Below are 24,664 nucleotides of genomic sequence, written 5' to 3'. Positions count from 1 at the left end.
GGTTTTGTATATTGAGTGCTTTCAGAAGACTTTTCATTGAGCAGGAAAACTTTGGAGATATTTAATACAAGATACTCTAAATTTCTGTTAAAGTGATAAACCAAAACCACATGAAAACCTCTAGGACTATTAGTTCTGATTGTTATTTCTAAACTTCCACACCAGCTATCAAGTAAGATTTCTTTTGCCTGAAGAGAAATCATACTCTCTGCACATTGGAAAATGTATCCATTTTTATTCTTTTCAAACACAAGAATTGAAATGTAAAACCATAGGATGAATATAAGTATTTCAATTTCTTTCATCAAGACTGGGGATGAGTAAAGTACTTGGAGATCCCAGAGTGAATACCCTGATGAGGTTAGAATCCAGAATTCTGTATCCTTGTTCTGTCCCCAAATCCATTATCATCTACAGCAATTTTACGCAATGAAGAGGGGGCCTGCAAAATTCATCCATGACCTTTTAGTTTGAAGCCAACCTCCTTCCTAGCACCTTTTCTTCTGTGGATGCTCTTATGCTTCCAGCTTTTTATTTCAGTGGATGCTAACAGTACAAAATAACAAATATATTGTCCATTGGTTCTAGGCTGAAAGACCATGCTGGAGTTTAATATTTATTATTCACACATGATGAGGGCTTTTTCCAATTCTAAATTTTACTTTACTGTTTCACTATTATCTTCATTTTGTGCCTGGAAAAACAGAAATGCCATTATAATTGACTGCCTTTGTGTTGAATGGAAATCTGACCAAACTACACTGTTTATGCTTCATGTGAAATTTTATATTCTAAAAACAAAACATTGTACATCCTGGGCTTGATGATTTTCAAAATCTTGTATCAAAAATTTTTAGTGATTTTAGAATGTTGCTATCTATTAAGTTCTATGCATAACTGTGTTGTTTGTTGCCCATAATAACCAAATTAATACTAGATTTTTATTTACTTGTAAGAATAAAATGAAAATAGTTTTTGGAGTTACTGCACATGCCCAGACTTTTAAGTATGTTTGTATATCATATGATTAAATATCCCCATGAGGTTAAAAATATTATCTCTATATTGTATAAGAAAAAATGAAAACATGAATACGAAATCAAGTCTAAAACTCAAGTTTCCCAACTCTCCAGTTCCCACATCTCCAAGCTTTGCACCTTCATAATCCTTTACTCTGCACTGCAGCTTTCAGCTAACAAAAAACGGAGTGACATGTGGGTAGTTTTTTTTCCTTAGTAAACATCTTTTATTATTAATGATTAGTCTCTTAGAAAATCCACTGATCCAGGTGATTTGTACAGTTAATTTCTTGTCTTCTTACTGAATTAGGCTTCCAATTCAACATTTCACCTACTCCCATGGAAATCAAAGGACATTAATACATTTTTAAAATAAAGTTAAAAAAAACTGCTTGCAGCAACAAACATCTCAGAATTTATGAATATTTTCCATATCCATTTACTATTAGAAATACCATCAACAGAAATGCATACCTGTATTAAAAACCTGTTTTGATGTCAGATAAACATGATGTTTCTATCTATAGATTTTAGTCTTTATATATAATAAGTAATACTTCCTAATTCTGAGAAAGGGTCAATTCCTAGGTAGTGATTATAGAAATAGGAAATAGCTTTTAAATAAGATGTACCACTATCAAGGAGGACTTGGTAAAGCAAACCTCTGATGACTTTCAGTTCCTCCCACATACTCACACTGCCTGGTTGTTGCGTGGTGTGCAGTGTGGTTCTGTCCTGCCCTCGCCTTTGAATGAGGCATGCTAACACCTGGCCTGCAAAACTATCTTTAGTGATGGATTCTGCACACCTATTCCTTCTTCTAAAACTTAAATACACTCTACTGTTGATAGTATTCTGTCCTTAAAACTTTGTTATTTCTAATAATTAGACAGATTAGCTTGACAATCTGGATCAAATTCTAAAAGGTACTTTGAATTTCATTAGAGTCTCAGGCAAGTCATTTTCCAGAAAGTTATCTTTAATGTCTATGCTAAATAAATAACATTTACACACATGACAAACCATCACAGGTTCTTTTAAGAATCCAAGGTAAATGTACAGAGGCGCATCAATTACTACAAAGTCTAAAACCAAGCATCTGCATACAAGCAATCACTTTGATTAAAATCTCCCAAGCTTAATTACTCCTTAAAAAATTTTAAATTCTATATTGGACAAAACAGATACAATTGTATTTGTGCAAATTAACTTTAAAAATATAGTATGGCTTAAAAGTCATCTGTTATTTCTGCAGCCTCATACTATATCAGCACACTTGAGTCATCGTCATTCTGCATCGGCCATTATTCTTAGTTCAAGGGAACACACTGTCACATCTATAGGCAATATAAACCTAATTACACCCAAAAGGAACAAAGGATTAAAATGCTATTGAAGAAAATTAATTTCTAGGGATTTTTAAAGACACTGAACATTAATGGAATTTGAGAAATAAGATCTGCAGGGCTTATCTCTCCCTCTATGTGTTAAGATTTCTTGGAGAAACCTCATCTGGCCTAGGAGTAACAAGAAATCAGCACGACTCATTCCATTCTATCACACGTTAAAAAATAAAATTCATCCAATTCTCAAAAATTAACGTCTTACAAACCCAGTCAACAATTTCTTTAAAAAAGTTAAGTGTAACCTCTGCTTTAAGAGATCACAATAAAATTAAAGACAGCTTAAATATTGCCATAATTAAGAAAAATAAGAATTCAAGTTGCTTGTGCAATGAAATTAAATTCATCACATAACAATCATCCTGAGCTACAAACACATCAATTACCTTGCAAGTCATATCACCAATTGATAATTTTATATACGTTAATGACGAGTACAACATTTACCAACTATAAGTCTACAGGTTTACTTGTTGGTAGTAGTTGAAGTTTTCCAATAGGATTTTTGGGAGAACCTTTATACCAGATCCGCTCTTTTTCTGATGGTTTTCTAAGGACCCTGCTGTTTACGCCAGGGGGAAAGACCTTATCATTACTTACAATAGATTTTACTATATCATGGTTTGTTAGATCATCCAAGGGAAGCTTAATTTGGCTATTAGATATCACTTCTTGTTTACAAACTCTGGTGGACCCAAGAGAAGCATTCACAGAGTTTGGGTGCCTCTTCATTTGTAAGAAAGATGTAGAAGTTACCTCCATGCTTGATTTTGAAATCATATCAATATTTGACTGCTTGCAAGATGAAGACTTCTGTTCTTTAGGACCTGATCTGGTACATGGATGGGAGGAATCTTTTGTCATACTTTCTACACAAGAGGGAAGAGCACTCTCACAGCTCACTGATTTAACCAGAGGAGAAGCAGTATCACCAAGACTTGCTAATTTACGCCTTGGAGGTTGTCCACCATACTCCAACAAAGAACTGATTCTTCTCACTGACTGACGGACAGGCGTACGCTGAAACTTAAGAGGTGACTTAACTTTTGTCCTATTTGGTTCATTTAAAGACAGCTTGTTAAACCACTGTATGTGGTCTGAAACCCTTCCATGCTTTGTCATTTGTAAACATTCAGAAACCGTTTCATCACGTGTCTCCACTGGTGACTGCTGTTTAATGATTCCCCCAGGACTAGGTTTTGACAAGTTTGTGCTACTGCATGTGCTCTGTCCCAAGGAAGAGGTGCTAGCCACAACCTCCCTAGAAGCTGTGTGTTTCAGTAAGTTCTCTTCAATCAAATTTTCATTCTCCTTTAATTTAGTATTGAGGGTATCCCTTGGGGACTCTTGTTTCCTTACATGTTCATCACTGGGCAACTCCTGCTTGATTAAATAATCTGTTGGTATATTGAAATGAATGCTGTTTTCTAGTTGTATCTTCAACTGAGTTGAGTAACATTTTACAGTGGCTTCTCTATCTGATTTTTGAGGCTGATGTAGTGAGAAGTCTCTTTCTGAAAAGCTATCTTCATTGTTACTGGTATGGTGTCCATTTGATTCTATCACAGTCAAATTAGTTTTCAAGAGATTTTTCTCTGGGCTACCTTTGGTAGAAGATGTTTCATTGAATTTTACTTTCTCCACATTAGTTAATGATGACTGCTTGTGATTTATCAATGCATGAAGATTACTTCCAGATTCAGAAAATGCTTTCTGAATTTTTACCACAGTCTCTGTGGTCAAGTTATTTTCATCACCACTAAGAGAGCTGCCAGTTGTGTTGTTACTGTGCTGACTGTGTACATTAGGAGGGGTGAGCCCGGATGAGCTCACAGGGGACTTTTCAACCATCATATCAGGCTCCAAAGAAGAGTTCTCCACCTCAAGAGTTCCATCTATTGGAGAAGCTTCATTTCCATCTACTTCTTGAAAATCAGAATTACTAGGTCCTATCCAAGATATCCGGTAATTTGTTCCACTTAGTTGCTCTGGAGTTAATAAGTTTTCCTCCGACTTACTGATCTTTTTCGAACCTAAAATAAAGCAGTTCAGTGTTTTTAAACTTATATTTGACTTACTTTTGAAATGTTATTCAAATACATGATAAATGAAACACTAAGCATTTAATTCCAATAAATTAGATTTGTATTAAAAATAATTTTTTATGATATATATGTATGGCTGAGTCCCTTTGCAGCTTACCTGAAACTACCACAACATTGTTAACTGGCTATACTCCAATACAAAATAAAAAGTTTAAAGTGTGGATAAAAAATGACAAGTCAATACAAAAAAAGTAATTTTTTAATGTATAAATACTAAACATTTTTGTATTTACATTGTAAAGATCCAATTGTTCATAGAAACATACACTCTAATTCAAATATTTTCACTATTCAAACATAAATTTTCAATTTCTAGAACAGTAAAGTACTTAACACATTTTATCACTAAAAAAGCAACTAAAGGTTATATGTCAATTATCTCAATAAAATGTAAAGAAAACTAAAAAAAAAATTAAAGTAGGTTTTTGGGGTAAAACTCTACCAATATCGTGTAAACATACCTTTCTGTGTTAATCTTTCATCAGTATCTGGACTAAAAAGCAGACCTGTTTTTACAGAGTCAATCCTATTTTTTAAACTTTGTTGATTTGCAAGTCGTCGACCAACATTTTCAGATCTATTGACACCAGAACACTCATTCTGTACAGAAAAAATTGAAAAAGTTTTGGTTAACAAATAAACCTAGTTAATTCAAAATATTAACACAGACTATTGTTTTGTAGTTATCAAAATCCTCTATAGCTAATTTTAAAAGGTAGATATATATAATTTAGGAATAATTTTATAGCAAACAATATATTTGCATGCATGCTGATGGAAACTATAAGCATTTGACTGGCTATTAATGGATATATTATGATCTAAAATAAAACAGCCTCATACATTAACTTAAAAATTTTTTGTGTGTGGTGATTCTGTGCCCAGGACTGTTCACAAGAGTGAAAGAAAACAAAAACAGACCAAAATCTTACCCTCATGGAATTTACATTCTTGATGGGGAGATTCAGACCAGAATAAGATAGACAATAAATTATAATGTACAATATACAATACATAAGATGAAAAGTGCTAGAAGGAAAAGTAAAACAGAGTAAGAAGGATATGGACTGGTGAAGGGTGGGGGTATAATTTTTTTGTGGCCGGGGGGAGGTACAATTTTAAATACATTGATCTGAAGATCATTTGTGAGTAAAGTAAACAGAGTGAGAGTCATGAACATATAAGGGGAATGAACATTCCAAGGAAAGGAAAATGCCACTGTAGCCTCTAATGCTGACGCAAGGTCTGGCACATTCAAGAAATCACAAAGAGGCAAAAGTGAATGAAGTCAGAGGAGCAGGGGAGGGTGGTGGGAGGAGAGCTCCAAGAGGGAGGCCAGGAACAGACCATGTGGAGCACTGCAAGTCAATGTAAGGACTTTGACTTTATTTCTCTCCTGAGAGTGAAGCAGGGAGCCACTGGAGGGTTCTGAAAAGAGGGGTGACATGACTTAACTCTGCTTTTTAGGGGATAATTTTGGTCCTAGTACTGCAGCAAAATAGAAGCAGGTGGTAGGAACTTATTGTAGTAATCTAAGTTTTAAATGACATAACTCAAAAAGTTAGAAATAAAGTGCTGTGAAAAGTGGTCAGTCTGGATAGACTCTGGAAGCAGAGTTAGACAGGATTCCCTAATGGCTTAGAATGTCTGCATGGTTTGGCCTAAGCGCTTGGAAGAATAAGTTGCCATAACTGAGATGGTGAAGACTGCAGGCAGAAGCGTGGGTTGGGGAGAGAGGAAGGAGTGGAGAAATAACAGCAAAGAAGAAATGCATCTCAGGAGCTCTATTAAGATGTCAGTACCTCCCAACTGGGAGGTCAAATAGGTAAATGTTAAGTAGTCAAGTTGTTTTCAGGAGAGCAATGTGGGCTAGAAATACAAATTTGAAGTTTTAAGTAAATACATGATATTTAGTTAGAGCTGATGATCACCTTGAGTGAGTGCAGTGGGATGAGAAATACAAGGGCAAAGCTTTTTGGGTACTCCAATATAAAGGAATTAGAAAATTAACTGGCAAAGAAGGAAGAAAATAAAAATGTCCTTGAAGCAAGGAAATGTCCTTGAAGCGAGGAAAGAAAATATGCCAAAGAAGAGCAAGTCATTAGCTGGGTTACATGTTGCTGATGGATCGAGTCCACCTGTTTGAGCAGTGCTGAATTCATGAGTAATCTTGTGAGATCTATTTCAGTGAGAGATTGGGATGAAAGCGTCACTGGAATTGATTTCAGGAGGATAGAAAAGGAGGAACTGGAGATAACAATGCAAGTGTAAATGCTTGAACAGGGCAGTAGATGGAGGAGAGACAGGGTTGGGAGGGTCTTTTAGCATCAAGTCTTCAGCTTTACACTAATATAAATAGCAGGGAAATGGTGAAAGACACTTACTCCATCTTTGCTATTTTTCCCTAGATTAAATTTCAAACGAAGAGATCTTCGAACCTTTTCTTTACGGCTGATTTTAGGAGAGAAGCAGCCTGCTTTTCCTGATTCCACCCTAGAAAGAGTGAAATTAAAAACATCAGTTTACAGCGTAAGAACTAGAGGAATTCCTACAAAATAAAGTTTGAAAGCCCAGAGCAAATCACATTGTTAGTAACTGAATAGAGTAATAATTTTTCAGGTTTAAGATACCATACATGAACACATTGTATATGCATAAAAAATGATCTTTCCTGTTGATCACAAGAGTTCAGTCACTTATAAACCAGAATCATTAGACCAGCTTTTTATATTCAGGAAATTTAAAAATTACCCACATCAACATAAAATAGGATTTTAAACAGGCAAAATGGACTCAAATTAGGAATCTTTCTCTGGAGGATAGGCCCTAGATTAATAAGACTATAGGCAAAGGGGATTTTAAAAAATTATTATTCAAATATGATTTTCAATAGAAAGACAAAATATTTTTTAAGTATATATATCAAATTTTTACCCAACCTGGATAACTTACCTGCAAACCTTTTTGCTTGCAAGCCTTTTACTTCGCCTTAGCACATTTGTACTGATCAAATGGTTTCCACTGATGGCGACAGGAGAGAATGAACTCTGAGATGACCCTTCCGGGCTTGTATCACAGTGAACTATAAAAACAACCACATGTGATGGACCATACATATTTACTTGCTTTTCAAAGTATAAAATATTAACAGCAATTAGATCTAAAGTCTTAACTTCTACCCCTAAACAACAACAAAATCACATAATCTCTGGTTAGACTCTTCAAGGGTCAAATAACCCAAGTTCACCAAAAAAGAAAAAAAAAAAGTATCAATTTCTCTTTAGTTGCCAATTAAAGGTCAGATTAAACATTATTTTTATATTAGAGTTTTACTTTAAACTCAATACTTGCTTACAAGGGAGAGATGGGCACTGTTGCAGTTTAGAGAAATAAGCTTTTGAGACAGACTTTGAGTTTGTCCACCACTTACTAAATGGCTTTAGGCTCTAAATTTGGATTTTTATGGTGAATATAAGTATTGCTATAATGTATATAAGACGTCTAGCACAGAACCTGGTGAATAAGATTAATTAATGCCATTATCAAAAATGAACTACTGAAAACAATTTAGTGTCTGAGTATGCAGTATGCACCTGCTAGCCAACCTCCTGTCTATCTGACTCTAGAGTGTAATTTGTCCAATATTTTTGACAAAAAGTGATGACCCATAACACACATATAACCACATGGTTACTGCCATGTTCCATGCTAACAACTGGAGGTTACAATAGCTCATTTTGATAAAGTTATTTAACACTATATCATGAAACCAACTATAATGAAAAAAAGTAGGGGTAAAGTATTATGAGTTATGAGCAAAGGCTCCATATACATTTGACTTGTATTTGAATATTGCCCAGGATACACTCAGCGAACATGAACCTGCTCAACTTCCCACTGGTACTGATGAAGAATTTACACAGGTCCCCAGAATTTTCCATTACAGTGACTTTTTGGGTGCGTTTGCCTTTAAAAAAAAAAAAACAAAAAAACTTGGAGGCACTATGATATATCAAATGTGACTCAGGTAGCTTTATTCTAGGGTCAGGAGCGTGGAGAGAAGGAGGTTTGTTTCCTGAGGAAGACACTGTATTGCTAATATAAACAAAGGCAAGAAGAACGCCGATGCACATCTGCCATTTGGAAATAGTCCTCCAAAGTGGAAAACTCTGAACATTAAAAATATACTAAGTTAAAGTTTGTATCTCCAACCTGTAAACACTGGAAGAACTACAGACATAGCTTCAGAGTTCTTATTATTATACTTTAATGAACCATAGAGAACAAGTTGCTATTCTGTTCATCTTTTAAAATAAAACAGACAAGTAAAATGTAAAGCTTTTGGATAACAGAAACAAAACAGAGGCTTTTGGGAAGACCTCATAATCCAGCTAACAAATTCAAAGTAGAACTCTTAACATTGTCTGAAAACAAAGAAAATCTAAAAGAATCTGAGACCACTCAAATTTTAACTAAATGTGAGACAAATATGAGATGGAAGACTCTGGGCTTAGAGCTTCATTTCATTTTGGGTTGATCATAGTTTAATACGAGCCAACTTGTATTCTACACGTACATGTTAAAGGAGCCAAGCCAATCCAAGATCATGCTAACAAAAACCTGGTATTCAAATTACTGTGATTTTATTTTTCTCTGGAGGCTCTGGTTGGCCACATTAGAAACTTGCAGTTCATTCAGAATAAAATGACCGGGCTGGTAAAGGGATGTGGAAACCATGTCATAAGGAATAGTGTTAAAGCTTTTAAGGCTTTTTATAAAAGCCCCCACAACTAACCCACAATGATTACATTAATGGTAACACCCCAACTCTGAATTCAGAGACACTCTAATGCTGGTGACCTCAATTCAACAGAAGGCAATAATCAAGTCACAGCCATAGATCCAGAAGCAACTAAAGCAGAATTCAGGCTATTCAATCAGGTAAAACCTGAGCGCCAGTACTATTCCTATTCACAGTGACCCATAGCTTTCAACAGGCAAGGCGGTAAAACACACACACACACACACACACACACACACACACATTAACTACACTGAACCACACTGTCTATTTTAAAAGTTAGGGGACTTTACAAAATCCAGAGATTTGATAAAATAGAGAATAAAATCTGCCTCCTAAAGGAATTATTATGAAATAGCACTTTGTCCAGAATAAGCACTCCTGTTAATGTTTATAATCCAGTTATACAAATTCTATTTGTTACCTGATATTGGTGTAGAACTGCTACTGAAGAGATTACTTGGCAACAACTCAAAGTTAAAATTGTGCTTGATGGACTTCCTTTTCTTACTTGAGAGACCATGAGAATCTACCGGCAGTTTACGCTTAGCATTTGGTGTAAGAATTGTTGGTGAAACGGATAGCTGGGCTGAAAAAAAAATTTTGTTTTTTCTCCCAGAGTTGATAAAATACAAACACTTCATATAATTTCTTCCTATAAAGCTATTACTTAAAACTAACCAAAAATGGGGGGATGTTTACATTAGTATTATCAAAAATACATTAATAACTAAATTAACACTATGCAATTACTTAAAAAGTCAAGTTGTAAAGAGGCAAGATTCTTAGTAACAGCTGAAACAAAAACTAATCTAAATATTTTTGCTTTTCATAGTAACTATTAACCAATTAATGTCTTCAATCTGGAAAATGAAAACAATCAAATTTTCTATTACCAGGTTAAATAATTTTAGCTACAAGCAAATCAAAATAAAAAACTGGAACACTAATAATTTTCTGGTTCTGAATAAAAATGAGATTGAGTTTTTCAGTCTCACATGTTCAGTAGCATCCCACTTGCAAATGGAAGAACATGACTTAGAAGATCACAGATATAACAACAGACTAAAATATTGTATATGTATGGCTGAGTCCCTTAGCTGTTCACCTGAAACTATCACATTGTTAACTGGTTACACCCTAATACAAAATTAAAAGTTCAAAAGAAAAACAAGAAAATGAAAACAAACAAACACAGACTAAAATCAATTCTTACCTATAATATTAAGTTCAACATATCCAATGTAATTATATATGTAAACACATTTATATCCAATGTCATAATATAGTATTATAGTACAATATCTCCACTAAAAATTACACTTGGAATTGATTAACCAAAATAAATCAGGTAATTATTATCACAATTAATTTCTGTATAATATACATGAAACTGTGAAACTTAGTTGTTCAGTCATGTTTGACTCTTTGTGACCCCATGGACTGTGGCCCACTAGGCTCCTTTGTCCATGGGATTCTCCAGGCAAGAATACTGGAGTTGGGTGCCATTCCTTTTTCCAGGGGGGTCTACCAGACCCAGGGATAGACCCTGGGTCTCCCACAATGCAGGCAGATTCTTTATGCTCTGAGCCAACAGGGAAGCCCATAATGTACATATATAAATGTACAATTAAATAAAAATATATAATACCTACCAATTCTTTCCTGTTGAGGTGTAATAGAAGGTGTCCTGTTAGATTTAAATTTATTTAATGCTCCACTAACAAAATCTGAAATGCAAGGCATATATAATATAATCAACTATAACAACATTTACCTTTCATCAATAACTCATAAATAAATAGGAAAACATTAAATACAGAATGAACCGTAAAACAATTAACTACAATGTATAAAATGAATACAATGTATAAAAGAGTACAGAAGAGGGTATCATTACCTTTTGAGGAAGGGAAGAAATGGCACCAAGAGAGAAAGCTTGGAAAGGGAAATAAAACCTTGTAGGTGTTGATTAGGTAGAAGGTAGAATTCAGGCTAGGTGACTAGCATATGCAAAGACATGTAAGACAAAACAGAATGTATGCATACTAGAAGCCAGGAGTTTGATACAGCTAGAGCAACTAGTGAACAGTGGATATGGTTAAGAGAGAAGTCTTGTGTGTTAGGAAAACAAGGCTGTATATAATTTTGAAGAATCTGAACTTCTTCAAAGGGAAAAAGGAACAAAACCATCATTTCTGCGCTTTGACAGCAGTATAATAGATTAGTTGGGGGTAGAGTGTATGTCAGAGAAGGCAATGGCAACCCACTCCAGTACTCTTGCCTGGAGAATCCCATGGATGGAGGAGCCTGGTAGGCTGCAGTCCATGGGGTCACTAAGAGTCAGACACGACTGAGCGACTTCACTTTCACTTTTCACTTTCATGCATTGGAGAAGGAAATGGCAACCCACTCCACTGTTCTTGCCTGGAGAATCCCAGGGACAGAGGAGCCTGGTGGGCTGCAGTCTGTGGGGTCACACAGAGTCGGACACGACTGACGTGACTTAGCAGCAGCAGCAGGGGTGTGTGTGTGTGTGTGTGTGTGTGTGTGTGTGTGTGTAAGCCTCCTTGGAGATAGGCAAACTAGCTAAAGGTTCTTCTAAGTATGTTATTCAGTCATTCAACAAATATATATTTCATACCTATTATGTGTCAGACACAATGAAGATACAACAGTAGCCAAAATATGAAACAGTGACCTTTATGAAACTTTCTATTGGAGGAAGCAAACATTAAATATAACAAGCAAATAAATACCTATCGAAAAATGGGTAAATAGCATGAAGTACAAATATTAACAACAGATTTAAATCGTGGAGTGAGAGAAGGTATCTTTGAGGAGGTGGTATTTAAGGTAAGACCTGAAGGAAGAATGGGAATTAGCCAGGCAAGAGATGAGGCTCTGAACTGAGGTAGGTCCTGTGGAAACAGGCAGTTATAAAGGTATTTACAAGATCAGAGTGATAAGACTTGGTAGACAGTAGGATATAGGAATGAGAAAAGAGCAGATAAGAACACACAGAATTCTAATTTTGATGACTAAGGACAAGCCAGGACAACAAGCCAGGACAGATTGGAATGACATGACATACTCAAAATATTTAAAGATAAAAACTGTCAGCTATATTATTCAGATTAGAAGGAGAAATAGAAGCTGAGGGAGTTCATCAGTGCTAGACTTGCCTTACAAAAATGTTGAAAGGAACTCTTCTACCAGAAAAAAAGGCAAAAGTAAACAAAGCCTTGAATAAGAGGATAAACAGTATCAGAAAATTGCAACTCTGTATCAGAATAAGTTGTCAAACAATTCTATATTAAAGGTTAAAGGGAAAAAAAGCAGTAAAACTGTAGCTACTTCAATTTGGTAGTGAACACACAACATAAAGACATAATGTGAGACAACAAAAACACAAAAGAGGAAGAGGAAAAGGATGAAACTCATATAAGCAAGTGAAGGTAATAAGACGCTGTTGGCAGAAAAAGGACTATTTCATCTACAAGACAATTTATACCAACTTCACAGTAACCACAAAATATAAATCTAGAGCAGAGACACAAACCATGAAAGAGAAAACAGAAAAACCACAGAACAAAATGGAAGACAGAAACACAAAGAAAAAGAAACAATGGACAAAGAGAACAGCCAGAAAACAGTTTTAGTTTAGGCAGTACTAAGTTTTCATCTGTTAATAATCATCCTAAATGTGAAAGTGAAAGTGTTAGTCACTCAGTCAAGTCTGACTTTGCTACCACGTGGACTGTAGCCCACCAGGCCCCTCTGTCCATGGAATTCTCCAGGACAGAATACTGGAGTGGGTTGCCATTCGCTTCTCCAGGGGATCTTCCTGACCCAGGGATCAAACCCAGGTCTCCTGCATTGCAGCCAGATTCTTTACCATCTGAGTCACCAGGCAAGTCCAAGACTACTGGAGTGGGTAGCTATTCCCTTCTCCAGGGGATTTTCCCAACCCAGGGATCGAACCCAGGTCTTCTGCCTTGCAGGCAGATTCTTTACTGTCTGAGCCACAATGTACATGGACTGAATTCACTGATCGAAAGATACAGAGTGGCTGGATGGATTAAAAAACAAAACCCAACTATACACTGCCTCCAGGAGACTTACCTCAGCTCTAAAGATAGATAAGCTCAAAGTGAAGGGATGAAAGGTGATACTCCAAGCAAATGGCAGCCAAAACAAAGTGGATAAATGTAGGTATATGTACATGCTCAGTTGCTATGCCATGTCCAACTCTTTGCGACCCCATGGGCTGTAACCCACTGTGCTCTTCTGTTCATGGGATTTCCCAGACTAGAATACTGGGGTGGGTTGCCATTTCCTTCTCTGGGGAATCTTCCCAATCCAGGGTTCAAACCCACGTCTCCTACATTAGCAGGCAGATTCTTTACCACTGAGCCAGCAGGGAAGCCAGAAAGAGTCCAGAAATAAACCCATACATATACGGAAAATTAACTTACGACAAAGGAATATAAAATGCAGAGAGAATAGTCTTTTTAATAAATGGTGTTGGGAAAACTGGACAGTCACATGCAAAAGAGGGAAATTAAACAACTGTATTACATTACAGACAAAAATCATCAAAATGGATTAAAGGCCTGAATGTAAGACCTGAAACCATAAAACCCCTAGAAGAAAACATAGGCAGTAGCCTATGTGACATCAGTTTTATGAAAGGACAACCTACTAAATGGGAGAAGATATCTGCAAATCACATATCTGATAAGTGGTTAATATCCAAAATATATAAAGAACTGATATAATTCAACAACAACAACCAAATAAAACAAACAACCCAGTCAAAAAATAGGCAGAGGAACTGAATAGACATTTTTCTAAAGACACACACATGGCCAACAGGCACATGAAAAGATGTCCAAAATTATTGACAATTAGGGAAATGCAAATCAAAACCATGAGACACTACAACTGTTAAAACGGTTACTATCAAAAAGGCAAGAAATAACAAGTGTTGGAGAGGATGTGGAGAAAAGGGAATGTAAATGGAAAACATTATGGAAAACATTATGGAGACTCCTCAAAAAATTAACAATAGTAGTATTCATAATATATGTACATACTACATCTTTATTATTCATCCATTGATGGATACTTAGGTTATTTCCTTATCTTGGCTATTGAAAACAATTCTGTGATGAACATAAGGGTGCATATGTCTTCTCAAATTAGTGTTTTCATATTCTTTGGATAAATACCTTGATATGGGATGGACCATAAGTATTTTGTTACAGAACAAAGAAGGTACAAGGAAAATCTACAAGGAAGGCACAAGGAAAACCTCTAAAGAAGGCAAGAAGAAACAGAAGGTGGGAATACCATACAAGCCAAAAGATTCAAAAAAGCAATGGGACAGTTAATAACTTATGTTTTTTTATGTTGAAACACATTTCAGGCAAAAGCAAACTGCCATACCTCCACATATGGGGCTGCTATGACCACTTACCTCCTACACTTTGTCTTCGTTTTCTCTTATAGTCACCAGGAGTTTCATAATCGCCTTCTTCAAAGCCTTCTAGCGATGGAGTAACACAGAGACCATCAATACCCAACATAGCTGGTATCTTTTCTAGGATAAGATCTGGAACATGCCCTAAATGAAAATGTTCACAATCAAGATTTTTCCTCTACCCCCCCCCCAAAATGTTTAAATAGTACATAACTACTTCCCAACAGTTGTCTTGGTAGCTCACTTAGAAAAAGCTGGGATCTCCCTCATTTAAACAAATCCCATTACTTAAGAATGCAACTACCGATATCTGATGCATAATCAATAAAAGTTTGTACTACTGCAGCCTGTAGTCGTAGCTTTTTTTCTGTGTTAGCAGACATCTTTTCATGTCCTTCACTTGTCTGAAGAAGATTTGGTGCAAATATTACAGCAAGATTGCTGCTATCCATCTTATTCTCACTGGACCTTAAATGAAAAAAAGTTTTATAAGATGGAGTCAAAGATAAAAATACAGAGTTAAAATAACACTGAGCACATTCTGAAGACCTCTCACTTTACCAGTTAAACACAAACCAAGATACAGTTACCCCTCACCTACCCATCTACGTGACTGACTTGAAATAAGACAGAATCAGAAATACACAGCCTCTGTGTGCTTAAATATATGTCACGAAAACACTGCTACCCCTAGAGTCCACACTTTTTTCCCCCCACACAAATTGAACACATTTCTTTGATTTTCACACACAGAAAATTCAAAGTACTGAAGGCAGTAAGTATGTCTAGAACAAACAGGCTCAATGACAGCCAGCAGAAGGGACAAATTGAAAAGCAAACCACAAATATTTTAAAAACACAGTAATCATTAGAAGCCATTTAATAGCCTCAGAATCCTGTAACACTAATAAGCCATTAAGGCATTCACAATGGCAAACCCAAGACAGCAAGGAAATATTACATATTTTTCATTATACAGGATACACTTCTTATAGTAAGGAAAAATATAATATTTTTAAGAAAAATTTCTATTCCAAATGAAATTTATTATCATAAGGGTATATCTAGCTAGTTGAGAAATTAAACTGTCATTTCCCAAAAACTTTTTTTTACTACTTACCTAAGAGAAACTTTCCTGAGAAAGTTAAAGAAGTATCTTAATATATCAATTGTGTGGTCAGCCATTAGACAGGAGAGCAACAATGTAGCTTTATTCTTCTCCTCTGTTTTTAATTGTTGAGCTTTGAAAAGTGCTTCATGCAAATCAGCTGGGAGAATGGGCTCTGGCAATTCCCTAAAAAACTGCTTAAGAAGTCCTGCGGTATCACAAGGAGGTGCAGAAGACAGGCATCTTTCACCATGATCGAGTTTATTCTAAAATAAATATAATCATTTTGAGTACTCTGGAGTTTGAGGGTTTAACACAAATAAAGTATCCTTCCTTATACTCTAAAGAGCTTTCTTGAACGAATTTCTCTTAACTCTTTAGTATATATCAGTACTTTTTAGAAGGCTAAAAACAAAATTTTAAACAAACTTTCATTTCCTATCATACAGAGGGACAAGGACCATGAGTTTGAAAGTACTCTGTAAATTTTTAAAGCATTATATAAATAGCTTGATTGTGAAAATCATTTCACAACATATATGTATATCAAAACATCAGGTTGTATGCCTTAAATATATTTGTGAATTAGACCTCAATTTTTTAAAAAAGCATTATATAAATGATACACACTTTGGAAAAAGGTTCTTCTGTCATGAAAAAAAGCTGTTTGCAAACTCAATTTCTGTCAACAATTCATGTAATAATTCTAAATATTTCAATCCTAAAAACCAAATCAAAGAGTGGTACAAACAGAGTTCAAGCATATGCTTACCTTTAGTGCTTTTAGACGAATAACAGATCCTGATTTCCTAAAAAGCCCTTCTGTATGAACATGCTCTTCTAAAGACGTGCAAGCATCAACAAGGAAACTGAAAGACAGAACTCTTTTCAGGTGGCAAGATGCACAAATCCTCTGCAATCAAACTCATCCCCATTACTCCATCAAAGTCACTAATGGCCTCTGCCTTGCCAAATCCAGAGTCAAGTCACTGTCTTTATCTTGCTTGATACTTGACCACTCCTGATGATCTTTTAAATACTCTTTTTCACTACACTTATTTCCTGCTGTCTGCCTGACTGCTCTTTCTCAAACTTCTTTTCTGGTTCTTCTTTTTCTGCCAGACTTCTCCATCCTAAGATCACCCAGGGCTCCAAGGCCTCCTTCTTTTCTTTACCTACTCTTTTCCACAGGTGATCTTGCACAACACACATAGCTTAAAAAACCTAGCATCTGCACATTTGCCCCAAAATAAGTGAAGGTTTTTTCCCTCATCAATATTACCTCTCAGAAAGTCGGATAAACTGATCCCAGTCTTTACAACCCTTCTCATATTTTTAGAGGTGTGTGCTTAATTTCTTTATACTGAATAATTTTTAACAATCAATATTGGCTTTATATGCTTAGTTAACAGCTGGTAACACAAATCTGAATGGATGTCAGCTGCAAGAAAATGAAGGCATTCTACTGATGTAGAGTGGCAGAAGATTGCAGAATTACTGACAGAAAAGTTTTCTTTTTAAAGCAGGCAAACAAATTACAACAAAGATTTAGTCATTATTATTAGGGACATGGGGCTTCGCAGGTGGCACTAGTGGTAAGGATCCCGCCTGCCAATGCAGGAAACATAAGAGAGGTGGGTTTGATCCATGGGTTGGGAAGATGCCTAGAGGAGGGCATGACCACCCACTCCAGTATTCCTGCTGGTATAATCCCATGGGCAGAGGAGCCTGGCGGCTACAGTCCATGGGATCACAAAGAGTTAGACACGTCTGAAGCGACTTAGCATGCACATACACACATTAGGGTTATGACTGCAATTCTAAATGTTGAATATCATCATAAAAGGCCTTTCATAGGCCATCTAAAAGGCAAAATACTAAGTGGTTACCTCATGAAGACTGTGAATCTACAGTGTGAGTGAGGGAAAACTGTCCTAAGGCAAAAAGGAGTTCAAAAGCTTTTAGAGAATACATCAACTAAAAACTTAGGTTATTGGACAATAGTAACCAGAATGAACCCTATTTTGGATAGAGGAGAAATGAATTAGTAAGAGCTAAGGTAGTTTGTTTATATTACACACTTTTAAACTATTTTCTTAAGATGTAAACTTCCCTAGTAATTTCTGATGCAGTTAGTCCAAAAGGTTATTTACAAATAATGATATAAAAAAGTTCATGGGTTACATAATTTATATTCACAAATACCCCAAAAGCTTAAACATTCTTTTATCCAACATTTCTAAAACAAAAAATAATAAAAATTATAACTGAATTGGTAGTTTAGTATATCACTGAGTATAATCAGAACAGCAGTGAAAAGACTGATAGAGAACCAAAAATTCTTGTTTCTAACATTTATTCATTACTGAACCTTAAAATTCAATCCTGAAAATGAATACAAATTAAAAAGTTAAAATATGCAAAACTAAAAATAAACAACTTTTAATCTGAGTAAATGTTGAGAAATAAAAATCATTTGCTAGTTCCAACTAATTGTGTGCATCAATTATTTATTTTCATACATTCAAATAGTAGTTTGAAATATTTACTCTTCATTTCAAACTTTGCTCACCTTGGAATATGTCCATATTCTGGTACAACGGACTGGGGCAATGCATTTAGTGGTACTCCAAATATTTTACCCTAGAATGACAAATTCAGTTACTCTAACACAAATATTAGGCTCAATATAAGCTGTCTTAAATATTAGGTAAATTAAAAATTGAAAAAAATAAAACAAGATAGCAAAAATAAACTATTAGTCAAGACATAGAAAACAGTTACATCAAGTGCATTTGTTAAAAAGTAACTACTGTATACTAAGATGCTAGGTGCTGGGAGTGCAAAAACAGTCACTTTGCCCTTAAGCAAGGACGCACATTCCCTGTTTCCAATCCCATAATGGAAAATCTTTTAATCCATTTAGTGTTCGGTCAGGAAATTCTTATACAGAATTTGGCCCCAAATACTAACATTTCTGGAAAATACTACAAGCTCCTTCAGTAACTACATATAAATACTGACCTTAAACTTTCTATTGGTCACCTTATAAATATTTACTAACTTGAACAGAAGGTCAAATTGACTGATCTGACCCAGGGATTGAACCCATACATCTCTGGCATTTCCTGCATTGGCAGGCAGAGTCTTTGTGCCATCTGGGAACACTTTCCACATTACTGGAGAGTACTAAGCAAACTGCTCTGAATATCGAAGGAAAGGATTTTGTAAACAATTTAAATTTTATTTCACACTTTGAAAACCATTTTTAAGAAGTCACAATAGAGTGTATTATGTTCAAATGTTAATACATTTGAAGATCCCAAGAGTATATCCATATGTTGATTGAGTGTGCACACCTCTGAATAAAGAATCTATCACTATCTTTGGGCGTATATTCAAACTTCAAAAATGAGTCACTGTTGAAGAAGGCTGTAGCAATACCTTAGACTTGAATTTAGTTTTAATTCAAGCCTGTACATGTCTGCTTATATAAAATTAGATTAAGTGGGCATACCTAATCACATATATGTTAATTTATTTTAGATACATCTGCTCTCCCTGAATGCTCTTGAAGCACTTAACATTTTAAAAGCATGTTATTAACATTTAACTATTATTTACAATAATAAATCATTCAGGGAATTTCCTGGCAGTCCAGTGGTTAGGACTCACTGCTTTGAGTCAGGGTTCCATCCCTGGTGGAGGAAACTAAGGTCCTGCAAGCTGCATGACATGGCAAAATCATTTACATTCTTAATGATCTGACAAAATCTTACTAGTCCTTTCTCAAGCATCTGGTTCAATTTAGTAGATGAATATAGAAAAGAGCAACAGAGTTCCAGAAAAACATCTACTTCTGCTTCATTGACTATGCTAAAGTCTTTGACTGTGTGGATCACAACAAAATGGAAAATTCTTAAAGAGCTGGGAGTACCAGACCACCTTACCTGTCTCCTGAGAAACCTGTATCGGGTCAAGAAGCAATAGTTAGAACCACACATGGAAAAACTAACTGGTTCAAAATTGGGAAACGAGTATGACAAAGCAGTATGTTGTCATCTGCTTATTTAACTTCTTTGCAGAGTACATCATGCGAAATCCCGGGCTGGATGAATCACAAGCTGGAATCAAGATTGCTGGGAGAAATATCAACAGCCTCAGCTATGCCGATGATACTACTCTAACGCTGAAGCTGAAGCTCCAATATTTTTAGACACCTGATATGAAGAGCCGACTCATTGGAAAAGACCCTGATGCTGGGAAAGACTGAGGACAGGAGGAGAAGAGGGTGACAGAGAATGAGATGGTGGAACAGCATTATGGATTCAATGGACATGAGTTTGAGCAAATTCCAGGAGACAGTCAAGGACAGGGAGGACTGGAGTGCTGCAGTCCATGGAATCAAAAAGAGTTGGGCATGACTTAGCGATGGAACAACAACAAAAGGGACAGAGCAGAAAAGAGGAACAGAGAGCTGAACCCTGGGGAAGATCCACACTTAAGGAATAGAAGAAAAAGGGAGCCGATGAAGGAGATGGAAGAGGGGTGGGCAACTGAACAGTAACAACCACTCTGATGGCACAAAGTGAAGAAGAACCAAAGAGCCTCTTGATGGGTGTGAAAAGAGGAGAGTGAAGAAGCTGGCTTGAAACTCAACTTTTAAAAAACGAAGATCATGGCATCTGGTCCCATCACTTCATTGCAAATAGGAAGGGGAAAAGGGGAAGCAGTGACATTTTATTTTCTTGGGCTCCAAAATCACTGCAGATGGTGACTGCAGCCATGAAATTCAGACGCTTGCTCCTTGGAAGGAAAGCTATGACAAACCCAGACAACGTATTAAAAAGCAGCAACATCACTTTGCCAGCAAAGGTCCGTGTATGGTTTTTCTAGTATTCATGTACAGATGTGAGAGATGATCCATAAAGAAGGCTGAGTGCCGAATAATTGATGCTTTCAAAATAGTGCTACAGAGGACTCCTGAGAGTCCCTTGGACTGCAAGGAGATCAAACCAGTCAATCATAAAGGAAAGCAACCCTGAATATTCATTGGAAGGACTGATGCTGAAGCTGAAGCTCCAGTACTTTGGCCACCTGATTTGGAAGAGCTGACTCATTGGAAAAAGTCTGGGTCGGGGACTAATTTCCCACATGCTACAAGGTGCAGCCAAAAAAAATTTAAAGGAAAAAAAAATTATGTTAGTAGAGGCAACCCCTTATTTGGGTAAATCAGAATTTTCTTGATACTACACAATCAAACAAAATGCAAAAATAAATCATATGCCGAAGCTGAAGTTTACAAACATCATACATACCTAGAATTCAGAGTTGGTGTTTTTTTGTTCATTACACTCAATAATTGACTTCACAAATAAGTGCTATAATTTAATCTCATAAAATAAAACTAATAACACGCTTTTAAAATTTTATTAGAACACCACTTACAATACCATCTTTAAAAAGATGCCTAGCACTTTTCGTAAAGAGCTCAAAACTCTCATTAGATAATAAACACCAAAGAACTAAAGAAATCTAGTATTTAAATAATTACCTAACATGTTAGAGCTCATAACACAACGATCTTCTGTATTTCTCTACTTTATTAGGGTTTCTAGCATGACTACTAATTAGAATGTAGATCTCTGATTATCATAACAACTGGCTGAATAAATAAGTGGCATGTGACAGGCACTGTGTGCTAGTCTTATCTACAAATCTTATTTTTTAACTCCCCCAAACAACTCAAGGAGAGATATCATTCCAATTTTATAGAGTAGGAAACTGAGGCTTAGGACAAGCAGCCCAAGATCACACCCCAAATAGGAGGAGAGCAGGAATCAAACACAAATCAAAGTCTGCTGCTGCTGCTAAGTTGCTTCAGTCGTGTCCGGCTCTGTGTGACCCCATAGACGGCAGCCCAACAGGCTCCCTCGTCCCTGGGATTCTCCAGGCAAAAACACTGGAGTGGGTTGCCATTTCCTTCTCCAATGCTTGAAAGTGAAATGTGAAAGTGAAGTCACTCAGTCGTGTCTGACTCCTAGCGACCCCATGGACTGCAGCCCACCAGGCTCCTCCATCCATGGGATTTTCCAGGCAAGAGTACTGGAGTGGGGTGCCATTGCCTAAAAAAAGTCTATCTGACTCTAAAAAGCAAAGTGTCAGTTTTCCTTAGAAGTAAAAAAAAGAAATATGCACACAAATTCTTTCACACACTTACAAACCTACTATATTTGTAATCTTAAAATAAAGTACCATATAATTAGGTGTATATATATATATATATATATTAGATATCAGAAAGTGAAGAGGAACTAAAAGCCTCTTGATGAAAGTGAAAGTGGAGAGTGAAAAAGTTGGCTTAAAGCTCAACATTCAGAAAACGAAGATCATGGCATCCGGTCCCATCACTTCATGGGAAATAGACGGGGAAGCAGTGGAAACTGCTTTATTTTTCTGGGCTCCAAAATCACTGCAGATGGTGACTGCAGCCATGAAATTAAAAGACGCTTACTCCTTGGAAGGAAAGTTATGACCAACTTAGATAGCATATTGAAAAGCAGAGACATTACTTTGCCAACAAAGGTTCGTCTAGTCAAGGTTATGGTTTTTCCTGTGGTCATGTATGGATGTGAGAGTTGGACTGTGAAGAAGGCTGAGCGCCGAAGAATTGATGCTTTTGAACTGTGGTGTTGGAGAAGACTTGAACTGCAAGGAGATCCAACCAGTCCATTCTGAAGGAGATCAGCCCTGGGATTTCTTTGGAAGGAATGATGCTAAAGCTGAAACTCCAGTCCTTTGGCCACCTCATGCGAAGAGTTGACTCATTGGAAAAGACTCTGATGCTGGAAGGGACTGGGGGCAAGCGGAGAAGGGGACGACAGAGGATGAGATGGCTGGATGGCATCACTGACTCGATGGACATGAATCTCAGTGAACTCTGGGGGTTGGTGATGGACAGGGAGGCCTGGCGTACTGCGATTCATGGGGTTGCAAAGAGTCGAACACGACTGAGCGACTGGTCTGATCTGATCTGATTTATATTTAGATATAAATCTAAAACAAAATCCTTATATACAACTTATTTTTCACAATGAAATTCTTCAGGATTCTGTACAAATATTAAAATCTCATTCAAAATCCCCTTACCTCAACCACCCAAAAATCAACTGCTTCTGAACCATTCTACTGTGGTTTCTCAATTTACTCATTTAAAGCCTATTCCTAATGCTATCACATCTCCTCATTTACTGATTCATTTAGAAAATGGACTGGTATCCCCTGCCCCTTTCCAAATGTTACTCAACAGTGGGGAAAGTGTTTGTCTCCCTTCCCACGTGCAACTTGTTCAAAATACAGTAAGTTGGCAATCTCTGGTGGCATTTTTAATTGTCACAATTGGGACACACTATTGGCCTCTCGTGTGTAGAAGCCAATGCTGCTAAAGATCCTATGATGTACACGACAGCTGACCCTTAGGCCCCTCAAAGGATTATCTAGTTCAAAATGTCAATGTTGCTGAGGTTGACACAGTTAAACATATTCTCTTTTGGATCCATACAGAATGAACATTTTAGCATGACCTAGTAATAAGCGATGGTACAGAATGCGCACCCCCCCTCCCCGGCCCCTTTTAAAATCTAAACCTCTTTCCCCAGAACTTACCACTGTTTCCGTGGTTGCTGTTTCCTGTCTCCTGCGATCGCACTGAGCACGGCCACCCTTGACCTTAATTCCATAGGCAGCCCGAAGCTGCTGTACAACCGCCAAACGCACCAGCCTCTGATCCCACATCCCGGACATGTTGCTCACTCTCCGAGGTGCGATCTGAGTCCTGACCCTCTTTCGCCACCAAGTCTTCCAGTTTCCAAACACTCTCAGTTTTGCATTCAGCTCCGCTGCCTTCCGGCCCCGTCTGACACTCTTCTGGCCCCGGACCCCAGCCACTTCCACGGCTTTTTCCTCGATCCTCTATACACTTTCACCGACCCTTCTCTTAGCTCTGTGCCACCCCTCACCTTTCCTTCACTTTCACTGGCCTTTCTTGCCACTTAATTCTTTCAGCTACTTACACAGATTTCCCTTCTTTCTCTCAGATCCTTTCAGTTCCTTGCAGCACGCCTGTTACCAGCTTCTCACTACTTCCAGCCACTCTCTTCCAAACCTCCCTTTGTCCTCGGCTCTCTCCGAATAGTAAAGACTACCCTTCTTCTCGCCCTCCTGACCCCAGCAGGCTCAGCTGAGCGTCTATCCCTGCGACCCCACGCCCCCCACCCTAGCCCAGCCACCGGACCAGCCGGCTGCTCAGAGGCCTCTCCCAGTCCCGGTCCCCGCCCGGGCTGGTGGCCGCCGTCACCCCGTCTCACAGGCTGCTCCTTCCCTCCCCCATCAGCCTGCCGGCTGCCCCGGCCAACACATCCCGGTGCGCTTACTGAAGTCAAGCGACCCTCTTCATTCCTCCGCCCGCACCGCCTCTGCAGACACCGGAGGCGCCGCGGCCGGCCCACCCTCGGTTTCAACCCAAGCTCAAATGGCAGCGCCAAACAGCGCTCCACACTCTGATTGGTCCGCTCCTCTTTTCAAAATCAGGACCCCGGAAGGTGGCCAGGAGCTGCCTGTCCATGGAGTTACCGGGTTACCGGCCGGGGGCGGGCGACGGGGTTGGGCACGAAAGGTTTGGAGGGCAAAACTAAGAAACACGGAAAGAAAGATGAGTTCCACTTGCTCCTTCTTAGCCATAATT

At 37.4% G+C, this 24,664-nt stretch overlaps 1 protein-coding gene across 2 annotated transcripts; it reads right to left on the bottom strand.

Annotated features, from left to right (window-relative positions):
- Positions 1–247: 247 nt before the first annotated feature.
- On the bottom strand, positions 248–24,464 carry ARHGAP11A (Rho GTPase activating protein 11A). Of its 2 annotated transcripts, XM_005892472.2 has the most exons (12): positions 23,587–24,464; positions 18,494–18,564; positions 16,694–16,790; positions 15,934–16,187; positions 15,118–15,281; positions 14,811–14,957; positions 10,984–11,058; positions 9,753–9,917; positions 7,480–7,609; positions 6,912–7,020; positions 4,989–5,127; positions 249–4,455 (listed from the first exon to the last, which is right to left on the bottom strand). In XM_005892472.2, exons 1-12 carry the CDS (start codon positions 23,722–23,724, stop codon positions 2,873–2,875), a joined length of 3,072 nt encoding a protein of 1,023 aa, XP_005892534.2. In that variant the 5' UTR covers positions 23,725–24,464; the 3' UTR covers positions 249–2,872. The 2 variants fall into 2 exon arrangements, with proteins under 2 accessions (XP_070234365.1, XP_005892534.2); XM_070378264.1 differs by lacking the exon at positions 10,984–11,058 and having other exon boundaries at positions 248–4,455.
- Between the last annotated feature and the right edge of the window lie 200 nt (positions 24,465–24,664).

The sequence above is a fragment of the Bos mutus genome, chromosome 10, assembly GCF_027580195.1.
Source record: "Bos mutus isolate GX-2022 chromosome 10, NWIPB_WYAK_1.1, whole genome shotgun sequence".
Classification (NCBI taxonomy): domain Eukaryota; kingdom Metazoa; phylum Chordata; class Mammalia; order Artiodactyla; family Bovidae; genus Bos; species Bos mutus.
The sequence above is the reverse complement of the archived record's forward strand: the minus strand, read 5'-3'. Positions and strand labels throughout refer to the sequence as shown.

Coding starts and splice junctions, on each gene's coding strand:
- ARHGAP11A (XM_005892472.2), bottom strand. CDS start 23,724: ATGTCCGGGATGTGGGATCAGAGGCTGGTGCGTTTGGCGGTTGTACAG. Junction 11,059..14,810: donor ACGAAGACAAAGTGTAGGAG/GTAAGTGGTCAT, acceptor CTTGCATTTCAG/ATTTTGTTAGTGGAGCATTA. Junction 5,128..6,911: donor GGAAAAATAGCAAAGATGGA/GTAAGTGTCTTT, acceptor TTTTCTGTACAG/AATGAGTGTTCTGGTGTCAA.